Source organism: Carettochelys insculpta, chromosome 6, assembly GCF_033958435.1.
Source record: "Carettochelys insculpta isolate YL-2023 chromosome 6, ASM3395843v1, whole genome shotgun sequence".
Lineage (NCBI taxonomy): Eukaryota > Metazoa > Chordata > Testudines > Carettochelyidae > Carettochelys > Carettochelys insculpta.
In genome coordinates this window covers 64,695,819-64,721,794 of record NC_134142.1, presented here as the reverse complement: position 1 = coordinate 64,721,794, position 25,976 = coordinate 64,695,819, and the positions used below count along the sequence as shown (strand labels likewise).

At 41.7% G+C, this 25,976-nt stretch overlaps 1 protein-coding gene across 3 annotated transcripts; it reads left to right on the top strand.

Annotated features, from left to right (window-relative positions):
* The first annotated feature begins 210 nt into the window (after positions 1 to 210).
* DNAL1 (dynein axonemal light chain 1) lies at positions 211 to 24,138 on the top strand. Of its 3 annotated transcripts, none has more exons than XM_074997103.1 (9): positions 211 to 1,452; positions 2,045 to 2,127; positions 5,625 to 5,663; positions 11,273 to 11,382; positions 12,456 to 12,511; positions 14,417 to 14,472; positions 15,906 to 16,032; positions 16,477 to 16,620; positions 17,882 to 24,138. In XM_074997103.1, the coding sequence occupies exons 2-9, from the start codon at positions 2,125 to 2,127 to the stop codon at positions 17,926 to 17,928; spliced, it is 582 nt and encodes a 193-aa protein (XP_074853204.1). In that variant the 5' UTR covers positions 211 to 1,452; positions 2,045 to 2,124; the 3' UTR covers positions 17,929 to 24,138. The 3 variants fall into 3 exon arrangements, with proteins under 3 accessions (XP_074853204.1, XP_074853202.1, XP_074853203.1); XM_074997101.1 differs by having other exon boundaries at positions 16,474 to 16,620; XM_074997102.1 differs by having other exon boundaries at positions 211 to 1,565; positions 16,474 to 16,620.
* The last annotated feature ends 1,838 nt before the right edge of the window (positions 24,139 to 25,976 follow it).

The window sequence follows — 25,976 nt, the reverse complement described above, 5'->3', positions numbered from 1 at the left end:
CCCTCTTACACCCTTCCTCCCACCTAGACCTTATCCTGCAACTCCTCCCACCCAGAACCCTACCCTGCCCCCTACATCCCCCCACTGCCAAGACCTCCCACCTGCACAGTTCCTCCTGCCCAGACCATCCAATTCCCAGCCTGCTCCCACACCTTCCCTCCCACCCAGACCCCAATGCCCTGGCCCTCAATCATGGACCACATCAGTGAGGGTGGTGGTTTTTTGCTTCTCACTTTTGTGGTCCCCTGACTGATTTGTCAAAGGGTCTGTGGCCCCCAACCTGAAAAAGTTTGCCCACCCCTGCCTTATTTGTTACCAATGTGGAAATATTCCTATGTTTTTTAAACTTACTGATTAACCCGTGGAGGGAACTATTCCAATTTCTGGGACAAGTGAAAGGAAATTTGGTGGGACAGCTCAGTGGTTTGAGCATTAACCTGCAAAACCCTCGGGTTGTGAGTGCAATCCTTGAGGGGCCCATTTAGGAATTGGGGCAAATATATGCCCAGGATGGTGCTTGGTCCTGCCAAAAAGGCAGGGGACTGGACTAGATGACCTCCCATGGCCCCTTCCAGCTCTAGAAGATGTGTATCTCCAATTGTTTGGTGAAATATAGCAGCTTACCTGCCAAGGAAAAATTTGTCTCCAGCCTTCTGTGTGTGGGAGCAGAGAAAGTTCCTCTCATCTTATACTTCTTGTCCAGTTGTTAGTTGTCCCAAAATATACTTTGCTTCTTTCCTGGGTTTCAGTTGACATTTCTCTATAATCCCAGAGTTGGTTCTGGACATAACTGAAGGGAAAAAATCTATTGCTCTCAGCATCTTTCAGGGGGAAGATATGGTTACCGGTTTTGCAGAGAACAATTGTATTTTGAATCCTGTAGGATGCCATGGGGAAAAAGAAAATCTCATCCTTAAACAACCTTGGAATATGTCCTATATGTACCCTAATGGACTCAGACACATCTGTTCCTGTGTACAACACGATTTGAAGGTGGAGAGTAAAAACAATTCCAATTCTGATTTACTGGTAGGAATTATGTTCCTGCAAGTCAGAGCCCAGTCTCTAAGCTGGTGTGAAGTTGATCCGAAGGCGGCTGGGGTGGAGGGATTACAGCTGCCTCGCACCACATCAGCCCTCTTCAGAAGAAGCGGGGAAGGGTGTGTGTGTAGAAAAATAACAATACTCGGGGTGGGAAAGGAACTGGAAGACGGTGCTACTCTACGTCATGGGGAGGAGAAATGTAGACTGCCTCCACCTTCTAGTGGGCTTGGGGCCACTGATGCTCACTCTCGCAACAGGAGGTCGCGGGACGGCGAAGTGGTGGGCAGAGGACAGCCCCTCCTTCACAGTGCGGCGAGGGGCCCACTGCTGGGGAGACCAAGGCAGCCCGTCCGTGCCAGAGGCCCGGCAGCCGGCAGCGCCACTAGTGCCGAGGGGCAGCAGTTCCAGGTGAGGAGTCTGTCCGCCGGCGTGAAGCACAGGGGAAAGCAGCGCGCCAGACTCACCAGTGCCCACTCCGGAGGCCCAGGTCGGCCGCCAGCGCCCTCCCTCAAGAGCTGAAGGTCAGGGTTGCAGTACGCGCTTCGTGCAGCCACAGCTCCCTTCCGGCAGCGCGGCGGGCTCCGACGGGCAGCTCTAAACCAGCGCCCAGCCGTGCCGCCGCTCAACACCCCCCCGCAATCCGCGTCTGCTGCAGCAGAGCCGCGTGTCCCGTCGCACACGGCATCCTGCCGCTCCGCTCCCCGCAGCCCGGGATGGGTAGTCAAGCCGGCTGTACACGGCGCCCCACAACCTCCCCGCTGCCTATCCACGGCACTACCCCTCCCGCCCAGCCCAGCCCAGCCCAGCCCAGCCCAGCCATCCACCTCCCGGCGCCGTGGTGCCGAAGCCGCGAGCAACAGAGACTCCGACCGCGTCCTCCAACGCACAGCGGCGCTCTCAGCAGCAGCAGAGACTTGAGCGCCGTGCGAACCGGAAAGGTCACGTGATTTCCGGGTTAGGGACTGTCTGGTTACACCGATGTGTCTCTATGATTCCCCAGCGCCTCGCACATTCCGCAGTTGAGCATGCGCAGGAGACCGGCGTGCCATAGCAACGGGATCAGCGACAGTAGCAACCGTAATGGTGAGTGTTGAGAAGCGAAGCGGGGGAACTGGGGGTGGGGGGTGTGTGGCGGCGGCGAAGGCGAAGGGCTGGATGCGGGGAGAGCCGGTGACTTGGCTGATGGAGCGAACGGGGTGGTATTGAGGAGAGCTGGTTGGGGTGAGGGGGAAAGGAGGAGCTGGGGACCCTAGTGGGGTGGGCAGGGAAAGGGGGCTGGGGAGCCTGACTTCTGAACATCGCACTTCTGGGGATGACTCTCCTTATTTCTCTGTGCAGAGATGAGGAGACTCTGCCCCTCCATCTGCCCACAGCATAAATGAGAGCAGCCTCCAAGCTGTTCTAACTTGCTCTCAGCTAGAAAACCTGGAGGTGTTTTGCAGTCCAGAATAGACAGAGAGTAACTTGCTGTCACTAGTCCTCTGTGACAGGTCCTTGCAGTGAGAGCTGGAAGGGGTGTTGGTGTGGAGTCAAAGGTGTGGTGGCAGAGCCAGCCCCTGGAGAGGTATAAATGGGCCTTAAGGCAACATGTAAACTGATCCACTATCTCTATTATTTTCTGCAATTGTGAATGATTGTTATGAAGAAACAGCAGATCAAAAAGGTTGTGCCTTGGAAATTCCAGGTCTAGATCAGAACAGCAGGAGAAAGTTATCCTTGAACTGCCTGAGTGCCAGGAGTCACTATCATTAAAATGCTGAATTAATAGATGTTTTGAAGACTGTAGTAAATACAAAATCTACTTTGACTAGTTGGATTACAGTTCCCTTCCTGATGAAATTCTATGTGGTTTTGTTTGACTGAAATGACTAAATGCATAAAAATTAAAATGAATTCCAGTTATCTGTTTTTTCCTCTCTTGGAATACTGCGGTATGTGGCTGAAATTTTGTAAATGTTCTGTAATCATCCCTTGTAAGAAATGATTCCACTGAGGGGGGGAAGAGCACTGATTATTAATGTTTTTTCTGTTATATTTTACCAACCCTCTGTGTGTGTGCATATTTTTGTTTTTTCTTTCCATTATTTGTTGTTCTTGTTCCTGTAACATAAATGTAAGTGGTCAAAGGTGACATTTTCAGTCCTTGATTATTTGCCTTAATCAGTAGTATAGCATTTTGATTACTTGCCATTCCTTTCAGCAATCTAACTTCCTTTAACCTCAGTAACTCTGGGAATGCAGCCAATTCACAGGTGGAGGATGCTTGGTAATGGACTGCTGGTTCATGTGAGATTTACAACAAGGCTAGTTGGTGCACTGTGTCTGGGATCCATTAGCATGAAGACTGGCCATATTGGATTATTTAAATTTAAAATTCAGTCAATTTTTAGGTTCAAGTATGGGGGGAGAACATTCACTAGTCATCTTTTTGTTTAATTATGAGTGACAACAATCAAGGGTTCACGCTGATTTTATTATATCTGTAACCTCTCGTTGAATCAGTTGTTTCATATTTATATTGCAGTAGCATTTGCGTGCTGCAGTCAAGTTGGGTCCCATTGTGCTAGGCATCAAGTAAGCATGTGTAATAAACAACAATCAGGTCCCAACCTGCTGAAAGTCTAAAAGACATTTACTTTTGTTGGCTCAACTGTGGTCTTTGCAGAGGTTGATAGAGTTGTGAGAGTTAGTGAGGGAAGAAGAGATGCAGTGTTCTTACTACAAGAATTATTTTTGTCCCTATAATGCTCTCGATGTTTGATTCAGCTTGTGTGGTGGGACAAATTACTGAAAGTTTTAGGTGACTGGACATCCTTAAAGGCTAGATGGTTGTAGTTTAATCTAGATAAGATTGTGTTGATGTTAATAGGCTGGGGAAGCAACTGGAAGAATTGGTAGTTTATATGATCCCCAAATGAAAGAACGTTCCTGCTGGTTGAGACATGGGTTCACCAGCTTTGAATTTTGTTAGATTCTGGATCATTTTGACTAATTAGCAGTTTTAGCCACACTTATGTTCTGTGGCAAGACAAAAAGCTTGTGTAATTTCCTTTTATATATAGAGCCACTGTTGTTATTATTAATTATTATTATTATTATTTAGTATTATCATAATGCCTAGTAGCTCGTCATTATCAGTACTCTGTTATTTTGGGCTCCAGACAAACACAGAACAAAAAGATGATCCCTGCCCCAAGAGTCTTATTTAACCTTTCTACTGTTATATGTGCTTTGCCATTTTTGAGATTGCACTCGCATAATGTGCTCTATTTGTGGGTTACATGATGAGACCATTCAGAAACTAAAACTAAGGAGAATGGGTGACTCTTGCTGAATGGAGAATTGGACATAAAGTTCTCTGATCTGTTTAGCTACCAGGAAATCTCTCCTTGTGCTGTACTCTACGCTTAAGCTCAGCAGAGATGTTTAACCTGGAATCATTTTGATTTTAAATTGAGGAAGCCATAGACAGGTTGTTTTCTGTGGAAGATTCTTGACTTAGGCACATTCTTCCTTCTTTGTCCTTTAGAGTCTCGTTTGTTTTAAAAATAATTGGGGGAGGGCATGCAACAATATTTCTGTCTTCGTTGGCATCAGTGCTCCCTCAAGTCTTTCCATCCCTGTGTGGCTTTTTCCCATCCTGGCGTGGATAATTTTTTTATGTTCACTGAGGCATGTGTGAATGAACATAGAAATAAAAAACCTAGCTGGGGGGACTCTGCTAATTAGCTGAGTGGCATTTAATCTCTCCTGAGTGGTGCCACAAGCACACAGTTTACAGGGAAAACTGACCAGCATTAGGGTAGAAATAAGTAGAGGATTTAGTGGCTTTTTGTTGCTGGTCTCTAGTATAGTGGCTGCAGTGTATCAGTAAGGTATATCAAGTTTCTGCTTTTATTGTGGGTCAGTCCAGTAAGTGAATTGTATGATAGTCTTCACGCTTCTTTTTGTAATACAACCAGTGTGACTAAGTGATTGAGGAACCTAAAAGCACAAGATAGTTGATGGAGAAATAAAAATAAAATAAAATCCCAGAGGCTATGCCTGATCCTATGGAAGGCCAAAGCCTTTCTCAATATGTTTCAAAAAAGCTTAGCAAATGCCCACACAGGAAAGTTCTGTGGTAAGCGTGATCTGTTGAGGGTGTTAGGCCAAATTCATCACTAGTATAACTCCTTTGGCTTCAATAGAAAGACACATTCACTAGAACAACACATTCACCAGAGATGCAGAGAAATTGCTGCAGTATTCCAAGCCCCCTACTACCTATGTTTGCACAGAGCAGGCAAGGTAAAGAAAACAATATGCTTGGTCTCCTGGGGAAATTGTGCATGTATAAGTGCAAACTTACTGCATCACCTCTGAAATTGCTAGTGCACAACTCAATGAATGCAATTAAGAGCAGCTTTTGGAAGATGGGTTCTTAAGATTTGCTTCTTAGGATCAGCTGTCGGAAGAGAGACCATGGAAAGAACCTAACGGAATGGGGTATGGGGGAAGGGGAGAGAAAGGGATAGAACTCTGCAATGAACAGTTCAGCCAAAAATATTATAATTGTTGTTCTTTTGATTTTTGTTTAGGCAAAAGCAACGACTATTAAAGAAGCTCTAGCCAGATGGGTAAGTACAAGATAAGTACCTGTGACTGTCAGTGGTACTTTGTGGCCTGGATCTCAGTTGTAAAGAGGATACCTTCATCCACTTTGATGAATACGTTACAATGATGTAGAAAATGTAATTTCCTTGAAACACCTGCCACTGAAAGAAACTTCATGAAACAACATTAATTGCTGTCTCACTGAAGTCAATTTTATTTGAATCCCTTTGTACTATTCCTGTTAAGTTGTCTTGACCATGAAAGCTCTGTTGTAGTGTCTGGCCTAACGTAGCCATATTGTGCATTGACAGAAGATTTGATACTACAAAGAGGTTTTCTCTGCAGAATGCCTTTTGATTTTCTATACTCTGTTCAATCTTTATCATCTAATCAAAGTTTATCCCTAGGGCACAATAGCCAGCAATGAAATCCTGGCCCTTTTGAAGTAAACTGGAGCTTTGTCATTGACATACTTGAGCCAAGATTTTATCTAAACAGTGCATGAAGCAAAAACTCCCAGAAGTAACTTAAAAAATCCCTAAGTCTCTGTTTAAAGTCTTTTAACAATATAAAGTTTAAAAATGACTTAACACCAGTGTCATCCATAAGTATTTTCCCTCACATGTGGAAATCCATTACATTGCCCACTGTGCAAAATTTAAATGAGCAACTGTTCCTTATACATACATACATACATACATTTATACCATACATTTGTATGATATGTTATTCTTTATTTAATTAGAATTATATAAATCTCCATTTTGGGGATGTGCCTATGGACTAAGTGCCTTCAGCCCTTAGGAATACTCTAGAAATCTCTGCTGGAGATCACACAGTTGTTGTGTCAAACAGAGGTAGGGAGAATAATTGAAAATCCATGGAAATTCTTCCACTTACTTCAATAAAGTTTGAATCAGGGCATAGGTGTAACACACACTCTTAATTCCTTCTAGATACTAGATCAGTTATTATACTGTTTTACTTTCCATAAGGTTCAGGGCTTGGTGTGGAGTATGCAGGCACAACGCAAGAGTAGGATAATAGAGCTTTGTCAGAATGTTTGGATTCTCAATTCAAGATCCTCCTTTTCCTTAACTGTTCTTCTTATTCCTAAGCCATGATCTTGGGAGATGTTACAGAATCTCACTTGGTCGCTCTTGGTTTCAACCTCTTTCTTCTTTTATATGCAAAGTTATTTTGTTTATAATATAAACTTCAGAACAGGGACACTGAATATAATAGCTAAGCTAAATGAATATTCTGAGATAAGGCTCACATCACCATAGTAGCAACATCAGAGAACTTTTGTAGCATACACCCAGCTACAGCAATAGGAGGAGGCAAATGAGACAGTCTGAGTTTTCTCCCACCCTGGGACCTGGCATGTGGACCCAGTGGCCAGTATACCTTTCTAGAGGCACCCTTGGGACAGGAAACAGACTAGGTACCCCTCTCCACAAATGTCTATCCAGCAGCCTAACACATGGCCAAGCATCCCTTTCCTACCTCTTGGGGCACAACAAGGACCTGGAGCTGTCCACAACTCATGGAGTGGGGTTGAGGGAGAGAGCTTGGTAAGTCTATCCTCTGTCTGCTCTCTATGACCTACCCCTAAGACAGGGATGTCCAACAGGTGGCCCATGGGCCAGAATCTGGCCCACAGAGCCTTTTTATCTAGCCTGTAGGGCCAGCTGCCACAAAGTCCCTGTAGCTGGGGTGAGGGCCAGAGGCATAGCCCTGGCATCTGGAGTGCCAAGCTGTCACTGGCCCCAGGGGGGCCAGAGCCCCAGCTGGGGTGCAGGGCCAGCGGCAGAGCAGTTTGAGGCTACGAGGCAGATTAAGCCTGGAGGCAGCCAGGGGACATTTTAGGGCTTCAGAGAGTTTAAGACTGAGGGCAGGGGGTGTTTTGGGGCTGCCAGGGTCTTAAATTGGGGGCAGTTTGGGGCTGTTGGGGGTCTAAGGCTGGGGGCAGTTTGGGGCTGTGAGGGGTTTAAAGCTGGGGACTGGGAGCAGTTTGGCGCTGCAAAGGATTTAAGCCAGGGAGGGTGGTTTGGAGCTATTTTGTGTTCCACCACCGGGAACATATAAAAATTGCTGTGTGGCCCCTGATGAAAAAAGGTTGGACACCCCTGTCCTAAGGTAGTATATGGTCCCAATGATCTTCTTTTCTCTGGAAAAAACATTATCTCCTGCTTCTAGTATGTGGTTAGTCCAGTAGCTCAAGTGATGAAAGTCTATGGTTCAAACCTTGATGCTGATTATATTTATAATTTATTGTTGCATGTAATAAAATGTGTTTTTTATATTTCACACCCTCCAAAAAAAAAACCCTCACCAAACCACACCTTAAGTGAACAAAACATGAAAAATAACAAGACATAAAACTTATAACAACAAATCAAGATGAACCCCTAAAACTGATTTTAATTTTAATAATATGCAAGACCCATCCTAGCATATGAAGTATGCAATGCAGATTCACCTTTATTAGCATGACATTTTTAGGAAAAACAATAAGTTAATTTTCTGATATGAAACTCATTATTTTTGGTAAATGCCTGAGTTCAGGTCCTAATACCATCTCATCTTTATGAAAAGTAGTTAATGGCAAGTCAGACAGCAACCAGAAAGTTGAGTCAATTGTATGTCTTGATGTTATAGCAATAGTGCATATCATCTTAATAACTAAATAAAAAGCTTAAAAGATAACCTCATAAGCATAGACAGAAGTCAGATTAAGGAAATGTATGTGTAGTCTGTACAAGTATTAGATAATATCAAAACAAAAAAGCAGGCCAGTAGCACTTTAAAGACTAACAAAATAATTTATTAGGTTATGAGCTTTCATGGGACAGACCTACTTCTTCAGATCATAGCGACACCAGAACAAACTCAGTATTTAAGGCACAGAGAACCAAAAGTAGTAATCAAGGTTGACAAATCAGAAAAATATTATTAAGGTGAGCAAATCAGAGAGTAGAGGGGCAGAAGGTGGCGAGGGAAGTCAAGAAGTAGATTAAGCCAAGTATGCAAAAGAGCCCCTATAATGGCCTAAAAATTTCCATCCTGGTTCAAACCACGTGTTAATGTGTCAAATTTGAATATAAAAGAGAGTTCAGGAGCCTCTCTTTCCAATCTGTTGTGAAAATTCCTCTTCAGTAAGCTGCAAACCTTCAGGTCATTAACAGAATGGCCAACTCCATTAAAATGCTGACTGACCGGTTTGTGGATCAGGAGTGTTTTTATGTCTGTTTTGTGGCCATTAATTCTTTGTCTAAGAGAGTTTGAAGTCTGTCCAATATACAAAGCATCTGGGTATTGTTGGCACATAATGGCATATATGATGCTAATTGAGGAACATGAGAATGTGCCCATGATTCTGTGAATAACCTGGTTAGGTCCAGTGATGGTATCTCCAGAATAGATATGTGGACAAAGCTGGCAACAGGCTTTGTTGCAAGGAAAAGTTCCAGGACTGGTGTTCCTGCGGTATAGACTGTGATTGTGATTAGATAATAGTTTGTATAATTATTAAGATAAATTCTGTATACTTCTGTTTCATCTTGCTGCCTACGCTTCATGACTAGCAGGAAGGAACGGCTTTGTACCTTACGTCACATAAGTTAAGTGCATACCTCAACGTTAAGGCAGAAAGAGACCATACCTCATAGAATCATAGAATAGTAGAGTTGGAAGAGACCTAAAAAAGCCATCGAGTCCAGCCCCCTGCTCTAATCAGGTCTTTTTTTCACCTTAGGACAAGGTTTTATTGCAGTGTTTGCTATGAGGTCTTGCATCTTTTCTGCATTACAAATAAAGTTGTGGAAGGTTCTTTCTGTAATATCTTTAGTAACTATATGATTCTTCTTAAAATGTAATCCTTAAAATGTAATAAAATAACATAACAAAACAAACGAAAATGAGGAACTTTACTTAGATTGCAAAGTCAAACCTTGAAATGTAGGAAATACCACTTTTATGGTTGCCTACACAGCCTCAATCCAGTTCCCTTCTTCATATCTTAATTAATAATGTGATCACATACGTTGTGGCCACACTTGGCCAAAACTTCAAAATGGCCATGCTAATGGCCAAATCAGAGAATACTAATGAGGCGCTGAAATGAATATTCAGTGCCTCATTAGCATGTTGCCGGCCGCGGCACTTCTAAAGTGCTGCCTTTCACTTGCATGTGGCTCGTCTACATGGGGGTCCTTTTGAAAAGGGGATTTCGAAGTCTGCAGGGTCCTTTCCAAAAAGGATGTTCACTTCAGCACCTCATTAGTATTCTCTGATTTGGCCATTTTTGGCATGCTCATTTGGCATGCTCATTTCAAAATTTTGGCCAAGTGTGCCACAGCCATACTGTTTTCCCATAGGATTCCTGACTTATTTGGTGTGGACGATCAGACCTCCCAATAATATTGGGTTTCATGGAACTGTCCTGCTTTGAATCTGCCAAGCTTCCAATACTAGTTGAGGCAGCTCCTGTCCCATGGATCTGTCTAGAGTTGGCACCTCTCCCTGGTTTGGGTCATCCGATCCTCTCCTCCATCTGCAGTGGGGGAGGAGACAGGCCAAACTTGAGTGGTGCTGCAAACTCAAGCATCAAGAGCCAGCTTGCAGTACCAAGCCCAGGGAGCCCCATGGGGCATGAGACACTGCTGCAGGGTGAGTGCAACACACAACCTAGGTCTCCTACTCCCCACTTCCCCCCCTCAGGGACAGCACCTGTCCTACATTAGCCATTTCTAATGTTGAGAGATACACAGGATGGATACAGAAGAAAGTGGAATTAAGTCAGCACAAGCAACAATACATCTGGTATTCCCTAACTTTTGAGTTCTTGACGGCAATGTAAATTGATATTCCTTTCACATAGAGGGTTTTATGTAATTATTTTAGTACCTAAAGTGAATGTTTCTCTGTTTACTATTTTACCAATTTTGTCTGTGCTTTGAGACTTATTGATTTCAGATTGTGATTTGAGGCTTTTGTGCCTTATGCTTCAGTCTTTTGGTAGCTGATTAGTCAGTGATCTGGAAACATGCATTCAGAGTTGGGATTAGTAACAAGAGCTATGAGAAGGCCAGAACAATACAGTTTGTCTGACTCTGACTTCCCACTCCATCCCTAACGGTCAGTTTCAGAGATAGGTGGTTTTCTAAAAACTTGTGCTACTGTAAAGTATATAATTTTGCTGTATCTGGACCCCTAATTCAGACAGAAATGCATAGGTTTAAAGGGTAGAGAGGAAGAAGAGATGCTAAAGGAAACAAAAGAGTTTGCTGGAGACTTGAAATCCTGAATCTGATTCAAGAATACTCCCTATAAATTAAATATATATTTTATTGTCCTGGAAATAAGCCAGTCTTCTCTCTCTTTTTTTTTCTTTAAATTAAAGCGGGTTTTGTGGGTGTGTTGTCATTCCTTTTAATTACACAGTTAAGTTAGGGTCTGGGTTGCTGGGAGTACGTATAATTCAGATGAACAAGACCAGGAAGCACAAAGATTTAAAGCTTGGTCTTCCTGTTTTCTTGAAGATTAGGGATAATTTTTATCACAACTGCAAATACCAACAATCAGTTTCTCCTTTTTGCCCTTTCTTTTTCTTCTTCATTTTCCTCAGGAAGAAAAAAGCGGCCAGAAAGCATCAGAGGCCAAGGAAGTAAAACTATATGCCCAGATCCCTCCTGTAGAGAAGATGGATGCATCTCTGTCCACACTTGTTAACTGCGAGTAAGTTCTGCTAAACAAGCAAAGAAATGAACATGAAAATCGTCTATTTCTAATCATCACTTATGAGAGTTTTTTAATAACTAGGTTTTCTCTCCTACTACTTCTATTACCTCTAGATGTAAGCAGTGTATCTCTTCAGTCCAGCACCATTTCTTTTTCCTAAAATCTGTTTTCCTTCCATAGAAACATATGGCTGATCGTCTGCTTAGTAATATCATTGTCACTTATTTGAGAAAATAGAACACCTAGTTCTCTCAGATATTAATGCTGAGTCTACGTTAGTATCAGTCCATTGAATGGCTGGTAGATGGCACTGAAGTGAATCATTTATGTCCTATGTCTGGAGTCTACCAGGCTGTGGACAAGCGTGTGGTCCCTTTGAAGATTTCTGAGTTGTAGCTGCCTAACACCTTTATTTGAAATTTTAAGCCAAAGTCTATACCACCACATCCAAGTTCTCAGGCTTTCTCTAGGAACTGTTGTTCAGAAGTAGAAAGTCTGGAGGTTCAATTGCTTATGGTACTTGTATTGAAATTCTTTTGCCATATTATTACCTTCTTAACTGCTTAATAACTGAGTCATCCTGAGGCTCTGGTTCTCCACAGGATAGGAATCATAGTGTTAGGGCTGCCATAGAGCATCCCTTACAGTTCATAGTGCTACTGCACCTGGCATGACGCTTGAGCAAAATATCTCCAAGCGAAACACCTTATGGAGGTGGACAAAATAGAGCAAGCGGGTAGCCTCAGAAAGAAAAGCTTGGGAAATGTCATAATCTAATCTATCTTTTGTTTGAGCCAGGCACACAAAGGAGGATACCACACTATATGGTATGAAACTGGTGGTGGAATCCGAAAAGTGACATATAAATTTTCCAGAGATGGATGATTTGAAGAGAACAAGACTATGCCTGTATCCAGTGGGTTTACCACATAATCACAGAAAAGTAAAATGTGATTTCATTCTAACAAAATGTTGTTTATGAGAGAGCTGCCTCCTGCTCCAGTGATTCTTTTTGCACTGTTAACATAAGCTGTTAATTATTCTCATTTTAATTATTTTTGGTTTTAAAGGAAGTTGTCTCTGTCAACAAACTGCATTGAGAAAATCGCCAACCTCAATGGCCTAAGTAAGTGATATGTGAATGACTGTGCTTATTATATTTTAACTGCTTGGATTAGATGTGTTCTGTAATGTGTGACACATGGCCAACTTCCATTCTGTTGCACTGATATCACCTTAATTTCCTTCCTTCTAAAAAAATAAATAAAGGGAACACAGCAAGAAGAGGTGAGACCTCCATTCCAATTCCCTTTCACATCAGGCAAAATGGGGATTTGAACCCACTTCTAACATCCTGGCTGATTGATTTAACCAATGATTCATTGGATGTAAGGAGGCACTGTTGCCTCCATTTTTCTTCAGAAAGGGCTGACTTTGTGGAGCCTCTGAAGCTGAGAGAGGGCTGGGTTTTAAATTGTGAGTACCTCCCTCCAGCCTGGATTTAGGTGCCTAGCTTTTTCTGAGGGATGAAGCATAGACCAGGTTGATTCACTATGTTTTAATTAATGTCAGTATTACATTGGGGAAAACCTTGCTGCCTGCAATGTGTGGGATTTTTGAGTACAGGAATATTTAAGGAGTAACATTTTCCCCAAATGGGGGTCATTTCAAGTAATATCAGTTCACCAGTTTTATATTTGAAACCTTGTAGTAGCTGAACTGATACTGAAAAGACCAATGCCAAGTACTTTTGCAAAATATGCCCATAGTTCCTAGTCCTGATTTCAGAGAACACAAAGATAATTTGGCTAGAGATCAAGAGTCCTTTTCTATGGGATGGAGAGTTTGGAAAATTCAAGGTAACATGGTTGAAATAAGGCTCAGGCTTACTGTATTACAAGTAGCATTTATTGTTTACTTTTTCCTTTCCAAAGACATTACCTAACCACCAATCATAATCTTCTCACAAGAAAGTAATATCCCAGGACTTACACAGATCATGGGCTTTCATTAAGAATTCCAGTTGCACCTGAGTGGCTTCATGAAAGCCCATCTATTTCCCTTTCTCTTCCACCTCCTGTTTGTAGGCCTTCTGTCATCAACACCTTCCTTTGCTTACAAGTGTGGCTGGCCAGAGCAGGTTGACCAACCCAAAGCCTATCCCAGCCACTCTAAGCAGTTGATGTGCTTTTTCTACAGCATCCATTGGTACCTGAGAGGAATATTCATTTGCCTCCTCATGAAACAGTACATATTGTATTTGTAATCATTGTGCAACTAGGAGAAAAAACAAGCTCATTAGATAAGTAATGCATAATTTAAATGCAGACTGTGAGAAAGGGCTTGAAATAGCCACTAAAACTATTGATTAGAGAATGATTTTGAGCATGCATATATCTGGAGGAATAGGTGGAAATGAAGTTTCAGAAAAAGACTATTTGTGATAGCTTCAGGCGTTCTGGCACATCACTACAACACTTCGTGGCTGAACAAGAAGAGGCAATTTGAAAATAAGTCTCATCAGGGTCGCTGTATTGTTACTAGAATCTCACATGCCAAAATAGTTGACCTCTTTCTGTCAGGCAATAGTTGCTATAAAGCAACATCAGGTAGTGCCTCCTATTCAGGAACTGAGTCTGTCTCTTTAGTAGAGGTCCCAGTCCCTCTTGGCCTGGGGAGTAAGATCAGGACCAAAAATTTAAACTTGTTTCATGCACATGAGCACTGGAACACCAAAGATGGCAGCCTGTTATGTTCAATACCTAGCTGGACTGCAAGTGAACAGACAGCCTGCAGATGAAAGACTTCATTTTACCTGTTCTTGAGCCATTCACTCCACCCATTCGTTACAATCTATATATAGAATAGTATGTAGTTTTGCTTCTGGTGTGTCATTCTTCCTTGATATAGCCTGTTCATACTGCCAGCCTCTCTTGATTGTGGTATACAGGGTATTGTAAGATTTCCAACAGCTCTTTACATTTTAAGCACCACTCATTTGTTAACAAGAAGTTCTTTTCTTCCATTGCAGAAAACTTGCGGATTCTTTCATTGGGGAGAAACAACATAAAGAATCTGAATGGATTGGTACGTTCCTTTTTGTAGTTTACACTTATATTTAGCAATGACGTGCCATGTAATGCTTGCAGTAAGGCATAGAAGAAGGGTGATTTTTCATGCTCTTGCCACTCTCTTCACACAATTCAACCTTGCACCTAACCAATTATCTTGTTTTCTTCTGCTGTCCTCTTTGCACCTTCCTACATGTTGCTCATGATGCTTGGAGCAGTTTCTCTTTTCTCTTGTGCCAGTCTCAACCACCTTGTCTTCATTGAAATCTGTCTTTAAAACGACAGCCTTCTTTACAGACTTTAAATACTACAGCACAAAATAAAACATTTAAATCTCCCAGTAAGCTTTTTAAATGTGTATTGTCTGCTACCCTTATTGTTTCAATCAGCAAACTTTCCTAGACCCCCTTGCTGATGTCTTTTGTTGCTTTTCTAACCTGGGATACAATCTTGCAAGGCATTACACACATAATACCCTTAACATGGGAGTCTATATGCAGGATCAAGCCCTTATATTGTAGAATCCACCATAAATTCCAGTGGGATTATATGAATTATAACTTCTCCCTTTGCTTATGAATGAATCCTATCTCCTGCTAGAAGGAGCTTTTGGTATTGTGATCAATCACTGCACGCATTGGTCTGCCGGTAGACTACATTGTGCCTGCCGAGATAAGGGGTGACTGGCACACTGAACAATGGGATGTTGCAGAGGGGCAAGGGCAGGAATATAGATTACAAAGTAGAGATTTAGAGGCGAGGAAGCAGATAAGGGTCAATTTTATTATCTCTGTGTTAAAACATCTGTATAATTGAAATCAAAGAAATAAAGGAAAGAGCTTGTTCTTCCTCTGTGCATTCCTGCTTGCAGGATATGGCTTTTCAAGGCAGTTTCTCTGCTCAAAACAAGGGTGGCTGTATCCTAGGCATGAATGCACAGAGGCAACTGAAAGAACAACAGTTACTGGTAAGTGGCCTCTCTTTTCACTCTTGCCAGAGGATTGCTGTAGACAGAAAGTGAAATTTGAAACCTGCAGGTATAAGCATGCACTTATCTGAAGCTGTGCAATCCCTTATATTACATACGAAACCCTCTAAAACAGTTGATGAACTGCAGTTATCTAACACTGTAGAACTCTCCACATGCAGCTAAATTCGCTCCTTTCTCTCCATATGCCTTGATTAGAACTCTGCTCAGATGTTCAATATATCTTAATAATGTCTTGATTTTTTTTTCTAAACAAGCTGAGAGATTTATTTCTTGGGTTTTTCCTTCTTTGAAGCTTTGTTGTACAGAATTAGGTTCCTGCTTAAAAGAAGACAAGGAATATTGAGGGATAGGTTCTGTTGTGTGACATAGTGTCTGGAAGGGAGAAAGGAGCAGAAATTAGATGAGAAACATAGGAAGACTTACTTTCACTTTTTCTGAGAGGTGTGATTATTTTCCAGGAGGCGGTTGGAGATACGTTAGAGGAGCTGTGGATCTCATACAACTTCATTGAGAAGCTGAAGGGCATCCATGTCATGAAGAAACTGAAGATTCTCTATATGTCCAATAATTTGGTTAAAGATTGGGGTAAGCCTGGGCTCCAAGTTTCTCTTCTGTAATTGCTTACTGAATATGGTGAGCATGTGCCAGTTGAGACAACTTGTGTCAAAGTAGGGAAGCTGACTCCTAAGGAGCTGAATGTGCAGGTTTGACATTGAGCCTGCAGAGACAAACAAGCTGTTCAGATACTATAACAAGAGAGCTAAAAAAAAAAGTAGAGAAAATCCATTTATTCAACTTCTGTATCATGTGGGGTTTGTTCTTGGAACTGTATGTGACCACTGACTATTATCACCTACTATCTACATTCTTCATCCTGGTATCCAGTTTGTACCCAATATGTCCATATCTGCCTTCACCTAAAAACATTCTGGGTGTGTCTATGCAGGTATTGAAAAGCAGCCTTGGTGCAGATGGTGCTTTTCCTGTTCTATGGTCTGTTTCTAACATCATCTTTTGCGGTTGCAGCAGAGTTTGTGAGACTGGCAGATTTGCCATTACTGGAGGATCTGGTGTTTGTGGGCAATCCACTGGAAGAGAAATACTCCGCTGATCAGCAGAGCACCTGGGTTGAGGAAGCAACCAAACGAGTGCCCAGGCTGAAAAAACTAGATGGTAAGCTTTAGACATCAGCTGGGTGGCATTTAGTATATGAGATCTTTTGCAAAATGTAAAGAGAACACTGAGGTATTGGCTGAGCACCTCAAAAGTACAACTGTGAGATCTAGAAGAGGAGTGGGAACCAACTCAATGAGCAGCCTCCTTTATTTTTCCTTTCAACACTTACTCTAATAGATGTTCACCTCTGCACAAGCTACATAAATATTCAGCTGCAGCCTCAATGTCTCCTCAGGGTGGATTTTCAAGTGTTTGAAAGAGAGTGCTATGGAGTTCCTCTGAGTTGGTTTTAGCCTTCAAAGTGGCTTCATTTAGGACAAAGTCTGCTTCAAAATAGACATATCACTTTGAATCACTAAAGATTCAGAGAGGTCTAGTCAAAGGGGGTTGGGTGGAATTAATGAAGAGCCAAAGTAGCATCTGGGAGATGAGAGGAAGGGAAATAGCAGCAGTAGAAGAAGCGGGGCAATGGGCGAAGAGCAGAGTATCTGCGTAGGGAGCAAAGGGTTAGAAGTTAGAGCCTGAATTAGTGAAGAGGTGGGAGGAAAGAGAACATGGAGCCATGGCTAGAGAGAACGGTTGATATGAAGGATAGGCTGGAGCAAAAGGCAAGAGAGGAAACCTTGTTTACGTAATGACACCAGTGCACTGTTAAGTGTGGGAAACACCAGGGTTTGAGAGTTAATCAGTGTTGCTCATACACTGTCACCACAGGATCATATACCTCCAAGAAGGTGTGTGGTTGCATTTTGGTATTTCAATGCAAACACTACTTCCCCTAGTGAGCCAGTCAGGCAGAATACTGTACACTCATTATTGGTGGACTGTGCTCAGATATACTGAACTCTTTGCTAATCAATAAGTGGGACCAAAAGAACAGAAGAGAGCTCTTAAGTTGAGACCTGGGTAGGGAAGGGAGAACTGACAGAATCATAGAATACTGGAACTGGAAGGGACCTCAAGAGGTCATCAAGTCCAGTTCCCTGTCCTCACGTCAGGACCAAGCACCATTTGTATCATCCCTGTTAGATATTTATCCAACCTGTTCTTAAATATCTTCAATGATGGAGAATCAGGAAGGGAGGGGGAAACTCAAGATGCACAGGAAGTTTTGTTTGTTGTCTTCCATTAAAAAGCAGTGCCAAAAGCCTGATTAGCGGGTGGCAGCTTAAACTTTCTTGTTTCTCCTCTTTAGAGCGAGTTGCCTAACGTCAGTGGGCAACGTATTCTTAGCAGACCATTTCTCTCTCTGTTTTAGGTGTCCCAGTTATAAAACAAGAAGAAGGTGAAGAAGGAGAAAACTAACACAACTCTTTCTTGTGTGGTATTATATTATTTAAGTTTCTTCAGAGCAATTCAGCACACAAAGCTTTTGTATAAATGTTTGTTTCAAAGAAAATCTTTGGGCAATTTTATGTAACTAATTCATCTCCGTAATCTCTTTTCCTCACCCAAAGAGTAAACTACCAAAACATGTGGACTCTAACTTCGTAAATTTCACATGCTTCTCTGTGGGGACTATTCAAAGTGAGATTGTCTGTCTGGTTAATTTAATAAGAGACTTTAACTAAAACTCATACTGATTTTTTTACTCTGATTAGTAATACTTTTAGATCTATCTGGTTATGATAGAACAGATTTTCTTGTTAACTATCTACACCTGACCTTTTTAAAAAAAATAATGTGGAACATGGAGATGAGGAAAGCAGTGTTTTGTGTTACGGACTCCTTGTTGGCAAGGCTTTTTGTTATTTTTAATACTATGACAGGTAGAAATGGTTACTAACCGTAACTGTGGTTCTTCAAGATGTGATACAGGTGTGTGTGTGTGTGCACGTGCGCACACCCAGCATGGAGTCTTTTGGCTAGCAGTACCTGCAGAGGAGCAGCACTTGTGCATTGTGGCTGTAAGCCCTTTCCAAGCTCTATGAGACACAGCTGCTCTGACTCTACCCTTTTTTCTTTGCACCAAAATCCTATGAGAGAAGAGAGTGGGTTGTGGATACATCTGCATCACATCTCAAAGTAACACAGGTACAGTAAGTAACCACTTCTTCAGGTAGATGCAGATGTGTTTCATGTAGGGGACTTTTAAGCAACCACCTCAATCTGGAATCAGGGCTTGTAGTCTACAGCAATAGGGCTTAGTTTTCAAATTTTCCATGCTTCCAAGGCCTGTGTTCCCTTGGAAAGATGCAGTAGTAGCATAATGATCCATAACTGTATGTGCGAACAACCTTGTAGCCACCTTGCAAAGGTTCAGTATGGAAATGTCACTGAGAAACGGTATTGAAATCACTCATGCCTCATGGAGTGAGCCCGTATCCACAAAGGAAGTGCTGTATAGCCACGGCTCTTTCATATGCTGTCCATCCATCCACTTGGTCCTTCAGGCAGGCTGCATGTGACATGAACAGGCGAGGTTAATAATGAAATGGTTGTCTGCAAGATACAAAGTTAGACATCTCCAGGCATCCAAATTACAGAGATGTTCTTCTTCCAGGGAAGAGTCCAGCTTAGGGAAGACCATAGACAATGAGATGGAAATAAGGGGTGTGTGTCAAAAGAGCACTGCCTCATAGAGTTACGGAAGGAACCATAGCCACAAGGTGCACACACTGCTGCTCTGCAGATACTGCTAGCCAAAAGTCTCTGGTTCCAGCATGTTAGGCATGAACATATTAAAGTGGAAAACATCTGCATCTACTCAAAGAATAGTCAGCCCTCAACATTTCAATAAGATGTGAGGCTGCCTTTTCTCTCCTTTAGAGCTCATCTGTAGCTTGGCAAGCCTGGTAGTTGTCATGGGCTCATGTGAGAAAAGGCAGTGAATGGTCTAGCGGTCTCCTGTCATTAGCAGTGGACCTATAACTGATTATCTTGAACTGCACTGGAACTCAAAACTTTATTACTGAGTTGGCCACCACTACCTTTTGATATATTTATTTTTAAGTAAGCAATGGAAACTCTTTGAGTAGTTTCTGGTGGAGTTTAAATACTTATTGGCTTTTCTTTTCGTTATAAGAAATTTGGCACTTTAGATTGAATACAGAGGCTTTTGCTAGCCAATATATGGCTTGTGGTACTAGCCTGAGCATGACTTTCTTTATAGCTGGGTGATGAATATAATCCTTCATAGCGCTGGATATTCTACTAAACTAAGGAAGTTGATAGCTGTTCAGAAACAAACAAATGTGTGAAAAGCCTGAATTTGAGAGCATTTTTGCAGGCTTTGATTGCAGGGTAGTCATTTGTATCTAAAGCACAGATATAGGCAGCTGACTAAAAGCTTTAGGTAATTGTTGGGGAAAGGACAGAAAAGATTAGAAGTAAGGACCGGAAAATAAATATTAATAAAAAGCTAAATTGCCTTTCCACATGATGACATCTTAGTGAAGTCCCCAGATGTGACAAGTAAATCGTTTTTGAATAAAATGCTTGAAATAGTTAGAGGCAGCACTTGAAATCAGTATAGGGGAAAAATCACCACAGGCCCCAAGAAAATAGATCAAATGACCAAGCTAGGTCTTTTTTCAGCTCAGATTGCTAATGTAGTCAGTTTACTTTCCTATTTCTGCTCCAAATTCGGTTTAATTAAATTAAAATGGCTGAAAAGAGCATATTGCTGCAAGACAAGAATGAGATGGGGAGAGCAGCAGAACTTCACTTGTAATTTGTCTTGTTTTCCTAAAGCTGCAGTTGTGGTTGCGTTTTGGACTCCAGGGTCAAAAATGTGAAAGTGGTGAGGCAATGGGCTCCAGACAACAGTAGCATTCAGCTCCTGTTATCGGAGGAAGTACCATTACTTTTTCTCAGTCTAACTCAGATAATTCCGGCTCTGACAATCAAGTTTTAAGTGAGCAGTGTGAAGTAGAAGACTTCTATATAGCTACTCAGTACATTTCCAAAGGAACATGCCATTTATGCCTATTAATTGCCCCTTCATTGCAGGTAGGCCTCAAATTGAATTTTAGGGACCTTTCTTCCTTTTTAATGAACAGAAGCAGAGTCCTTTGCCTTTGACATTCTTTACCGAAGATAAAACCTTTCCAGGCAACCTGTTATTCCACCTTGAATACAGGCTCTCTCTACTCTCAGGTTGTCTGTCGTTCCAGTGGGCCTGTTGGTCGATTTATATTGTTTGCCATACTTAAGTCATTTTCTAGGATTGTAGTCCCTGCTGGTGAGCAGGACATGGAAGCACTGACCATAGCCAATATTGCTGGGAGATGCGTGAAGTTGGGAACTTTGTTGACAGCTAACTGTTAATATCAGATTTGTCATTTTGGTCCCTCTCAGCACTAAATTAATCAGAGAGTTAGTAATTAACAATGCTTGGGACAAGAGCTGATGGCTTCACATATTATTTTTAAACCCTGTGTTGCTGATATACTCAGCCTCTGCTGCTGTCAACCCTTGTGTACAGGAACGGTAGGCTAGATTTGTGCCTTTGAATAACTACAGTTAAAATTCTAGTGTGTGTTTGTGCAAAGCAAAGACTGGGTGAGTTAGAAAGGCTGTCTGAATACTGCTAGCAAATGGCATTGCCAAGTAGGAACAGTCCTCTTCATATAATTTACAAACTCCCCTGGAGGATTGAGGAGGATTTTCAGAGTAACTACTTAAGGACAACATCACTTAGTGGGAACCTACTTTGAAGCTAAAAAGCAGTCATGTAGCACCTTAAAGAGTAACAATATAATTTACTAGGTGGTGACCTTTTGTGGGACAGATGTCTCCAAATCTGAAGAAGTAGGCCTGTCCCACAAAAGCTCATGACCAAATAAATTATTTAACAATAAATAAATATAATATGTTATAATAAATACAAATAACTATTTCAAATAATGTATTCATTTAACAATAAATAAATAAAATGTTATAATAAATAGAAATAAATATAATGTTAAATGTAATTTATTAGGTGATGAGCTTTTGTGGGACAGACCCATGAGACTCTCCAGATCTGAAGAAATGAGTTGTGTCTCACAAAAGCTCGGCACCTAATAAATCATTTTGTTAGCCTTTAAAGTGCTACAGGGCTGCTTTTTTTTGTTTTGTGATGGTGCAGACTAACATGGCTCCTCTCTGTTACTACTTTAAAACTGACTCATTCCTAGTTGCTGAAACAGGTTCCTTTCTAAAGTCTTGGCATCAGGGCTTCCTAAATTAACACATTCTGCAGCTGTTCGCATGTGTTGCCTCGATGCTAGCAGTAATTGGTGATTTACTGTAGTTTCTGTAATTCCTTTAACGTACTGCACAGCACTACCAAGTTGGGTTGTTTGCTGCAGAGGCATGACCATAGCAAGCAAAAGTGACTCAATCAGAGAAAGGCCGCCCTCAGGCACACTTAAGCATTGCTGCTGCTTCTGGTGTATTTATTTAATGCTATTGCCCTCTGCTTTTGTTCTCCTGCCAGCTGTTCATTCACTGTCAATAAGCAAAAAATATCAGAGCGGGAGCTGAGTATCTTCAAAACAACAAGTCCTGTGACACCTTATAGAGTAACAGCTATTTTGGAGCACACGCTTTTGTGGACAAAGACAGCAGGTCTTTGCCTATGAAAGCTTATGCTCCAAAATACCTGTTAGTCTATAAGGTGCCAATAAGTGGAAAGGAAAGGGCTAAGGAGGAGGAGCGAGAGGACCAACTCCAAAAAGTTAACGGTAGCTCTAAGACACAGTTAAGAAGAATAGGTGGTATTGTTGCTTGTGCATATGACCAGCGTCAGAACAGTGGGCACAGAAGTATCGGGCTTTGTCATTTAGCACTAAACTAGCTATAGTATAGCCTCGTAATTTCCTCTGTGGCTGAAGGGAGTGTGTGGAAAAACACTTTCCAGTGCTACCTATTAGTTGATATTTCCCCATGTAGAGGCTGTAGTGTACAGGTATGCAGGCGGAATTTCCCAAGGCAGCTACAATATTTGCAAACAGACTAGAAAAGGTGCGGTAATGGGAATTAGCCCAGAACGGCAATATATTGAAAAGATTTGCATGCAGAGGGTTTCCTTCGATATCAGCGTAAAAAAAGCATTTACCAAAATCTCATTATTTTCACCCCTAAAAAAAGGGGAGGGAAAGCTTAGCTAAAGTCATGCCTTGCTTAATTGATTATGAAGGAATTTTTTTTTTTTTTTTTTTAAATACTTCCACATCCATTCCAAAGCCTTTTCATCTTGCAGCAGCCCAAAGCGTGACATGTTCTGTTCAGCTAGAGAATAAATGGCAACCATGCTGTGCCATTGACATCACAGGACAGTTGCCTTTGGGACAGCAAGAGATGAAAGGGCTTCAGAATGTGGCAGTTTAAACATATTCTTTGTATTTTGGACCTGCATATCTAGCTGTGTATTTGATGGTTACTCTTATGAGCAAATCAAAAGCAGCCCATTCAGTAGCCTGTATTTTTGCAAAATAAAGTGGGCGTGGATGTGATTTTATTTTTTGTTTTAAAGAAGAGTTGCACTTTAAAGATTATGCACTGGATGTTGGTGGAAAGTACTTACAGTATGGCAGATATGTAGCCTAAGGAACAGGGGCTACCAATTAGGAGCCCAAAGCCCAAGTACCCTTCAGGAACTGGGCCTAGCAGCGCAAGTTATTGAAAGGGTTTTCGTACTTCCTGACCTTCCATGTCTCACCACATCCGTTTATGATGCCTAGCACATAGTGATTTGCTCACAGTTGAAAGAACCACCCATGTAAAATTCTTAAGCCATGTGGAAACCTGCTCTCCCCTGCCCCGCAGCCATGTGGGGGTGGGGTCTCTCCCCACTCTGCCTCTACCTTCTTTTAATATAGAAGTTTGCTACATTAAAACTGTCAGCAAATCGAAGAGGTTATCCATGATTGTCAACATATCGTTAGGCTCCAAGTCGCCAATCCAGTCAACGATTTCACCGAAAACTGTTGCTAGAATATGAGACGAGACCTTAAAACCTGCAGTCAGTCTATGTGTAGCTCACTCAGGTTACACTACTCTAGTGAGTCCCAGCTGCTGCACATGCCGGCACAGCCACACTGCTATATTTAGCATGCTAGCATGAGCCAAGATAGCGTTGCTGTCTAGCTGCACTGGGAAGCACAAACCCAGCTGCAGTGCAGCTAGCAGTCTCCACTTCTAAAACAAACCAAGTGGGAGAGCAGTTTTAACACCTAGTTTGTTGGTAATCTTTTATATACAAGTAATTTTGTAGCATGACCAAAGTGTTAAACTTGCTGTGTATTAAGTTATTTAGGCCTATGTTCTAAATGTTACTTTGTGAATTGTGTTCATAAATGCTAATAAATGTTATTTTATAAAGAAAGTACCTACCTGTTGTGTGGAATGAAGAGCAATAGTTAAGGACAATGTATAGACCTTTGTGACTTAGCCTGCATTTTTGCTCACTCACTTACCTTAGGCTTTAATGAAATGGCCTTACTTTTAATCCTCTTTACCCCTGTAGCTTTCATAATGGCAAATGTGACATGGGCCCAGTCTCACTAAATCCATCTCTACTTCTACTCTCACAGGGGATGAAAAAAAAAGTCTGTTTATTATGCTGAAACTTTATGTAAATTGTCTGTAAAAGTTACAGGGTCTTGATTTATAACTTTACACTGCTTTAGTGACTTTTCCAAAGCCAGACCTCATACTCATCCATTACCTCACATTTCTGACAAATGTCTTTTCTATATTAGACAACATTTGCCAGGATGGCTATGGCAATAAGTTATCATGCTGAGGACACAGCTTCTACTAGGCTATACTAACAAAAAGCATTTTTGCTACCATAACTCCTTCTAGACTTATGGGTGTTGGTGGCATAAAAATGACATTAACCAACATCACTGACTTAACATTTTTAAGCATAGCTCTAGTCTTAGTAACCAGCCAGAGTATAGATAAAATACACAGATTAAGTAGGGAAAAGAATGGAAATGGTTGATTTAATCAGTTGCATCCTCGTATTAAAGGAAGCGCTTCACATGTTGCAATTTCAAAATTTGATCTGACTCTTTGTAAAGGGCCATACTTAGCTAACTAAAAATGCTGATGGTTTAACCATTTCTGGCCTACACTGGACCCATTCTACTGTAGGTTCAATTTTGACAATGTGCCTCAGACTTTGTGGGTTTTTTTTTTTTTTAAATCTACCCTGTTTATGTAAGCACTTGGTGTGGGCTCCACAGCACTTCTACTTTCTGTAAAACAAGAGGGACACAACATGCCACATGTGGTTCTTTAACTATTGTCCTTGATTAGCAAGTGCTGTTGTTTAGACTCTAGCTACGCTGGTCCTAAACCTTCTTCTACCACAGGTTGATTGATCATCCACCATGGCAACAAAGTTTAAGTAGATACACATACAATATACAAGCTGCAGGGCAGAGTAGTTTACCTATGTGAGGCTCCCTGACTTACTCAGAGTTTGTTTAGTACCATGCTAGCAAGACGTAGACTGTGTAAGACTTCAATGAGACACGTATTTTGGTGCCTCTCAATTTCAAACAGCATCCAAGCATGTAGCTGCAATGACAATGACCACTATGTAAAGTAGCTAGCTACACTAATTAGACTTTTTTTTAAAAGCCACAGGAATAATTGTATTTATTAGGAACTACAGGTAAGAGGACACTAATGGGAAGCAAAGCTGTGCTGGTTCATAATGTAAACAAGATCAGTGTCCTGCAAACAGGCAGACATAATGAGGTAATTTCCAGCTAGAAGAACTGTTTAGTTCTAAGTGACTGTTTGCCAAAATGGAGGAATCAAAAAAATCCTAGACCTGCACTAATGTAAACAAGCAAGTGATGGAGTTCACAGCATCTGGGAATTGCAGCATCCTGAGCATTCAAGCACCAAACATGGGATTGATATTGCTACCCGCAAGGCACACTGGAGGAAGTTATTCGATTGTGTTTTTCCAGTGCTACCAATTTACTGGTCTTTCCTGGATTTCACACTTCAGGTATGTGTTACTGAAACTGGGTCAAGCCACCATCATGTTGTCTCCCTGTACTGCTACAGGAGTAGTACTGTAGACAAAATTCTCACTGTTAGCTGTTTTCCTGGATGTGATGAAGTCGATGCAGATCAGTATGTTGTCTTGGGAAAAAGGTATACAGAGAAAAATGGACACGTGCTCTTAAGGGTTCCTTTGGGGGCTAGGAATGCCAGGAGTTAATGTGCATTTGGGAGCACTGAGCATACAAGGCAAATAAGACTGGTAACATGAACCAGAACTGTTGTCTTTGTGTTTCTTGGACCACATTTAGGGCTGTTTAAGACTCCCTAACAGCTGAGATAGAGGCCTATCAACCTTTTATCTTAAAAATATTCAGCCAAAACATCAACTATAAGAA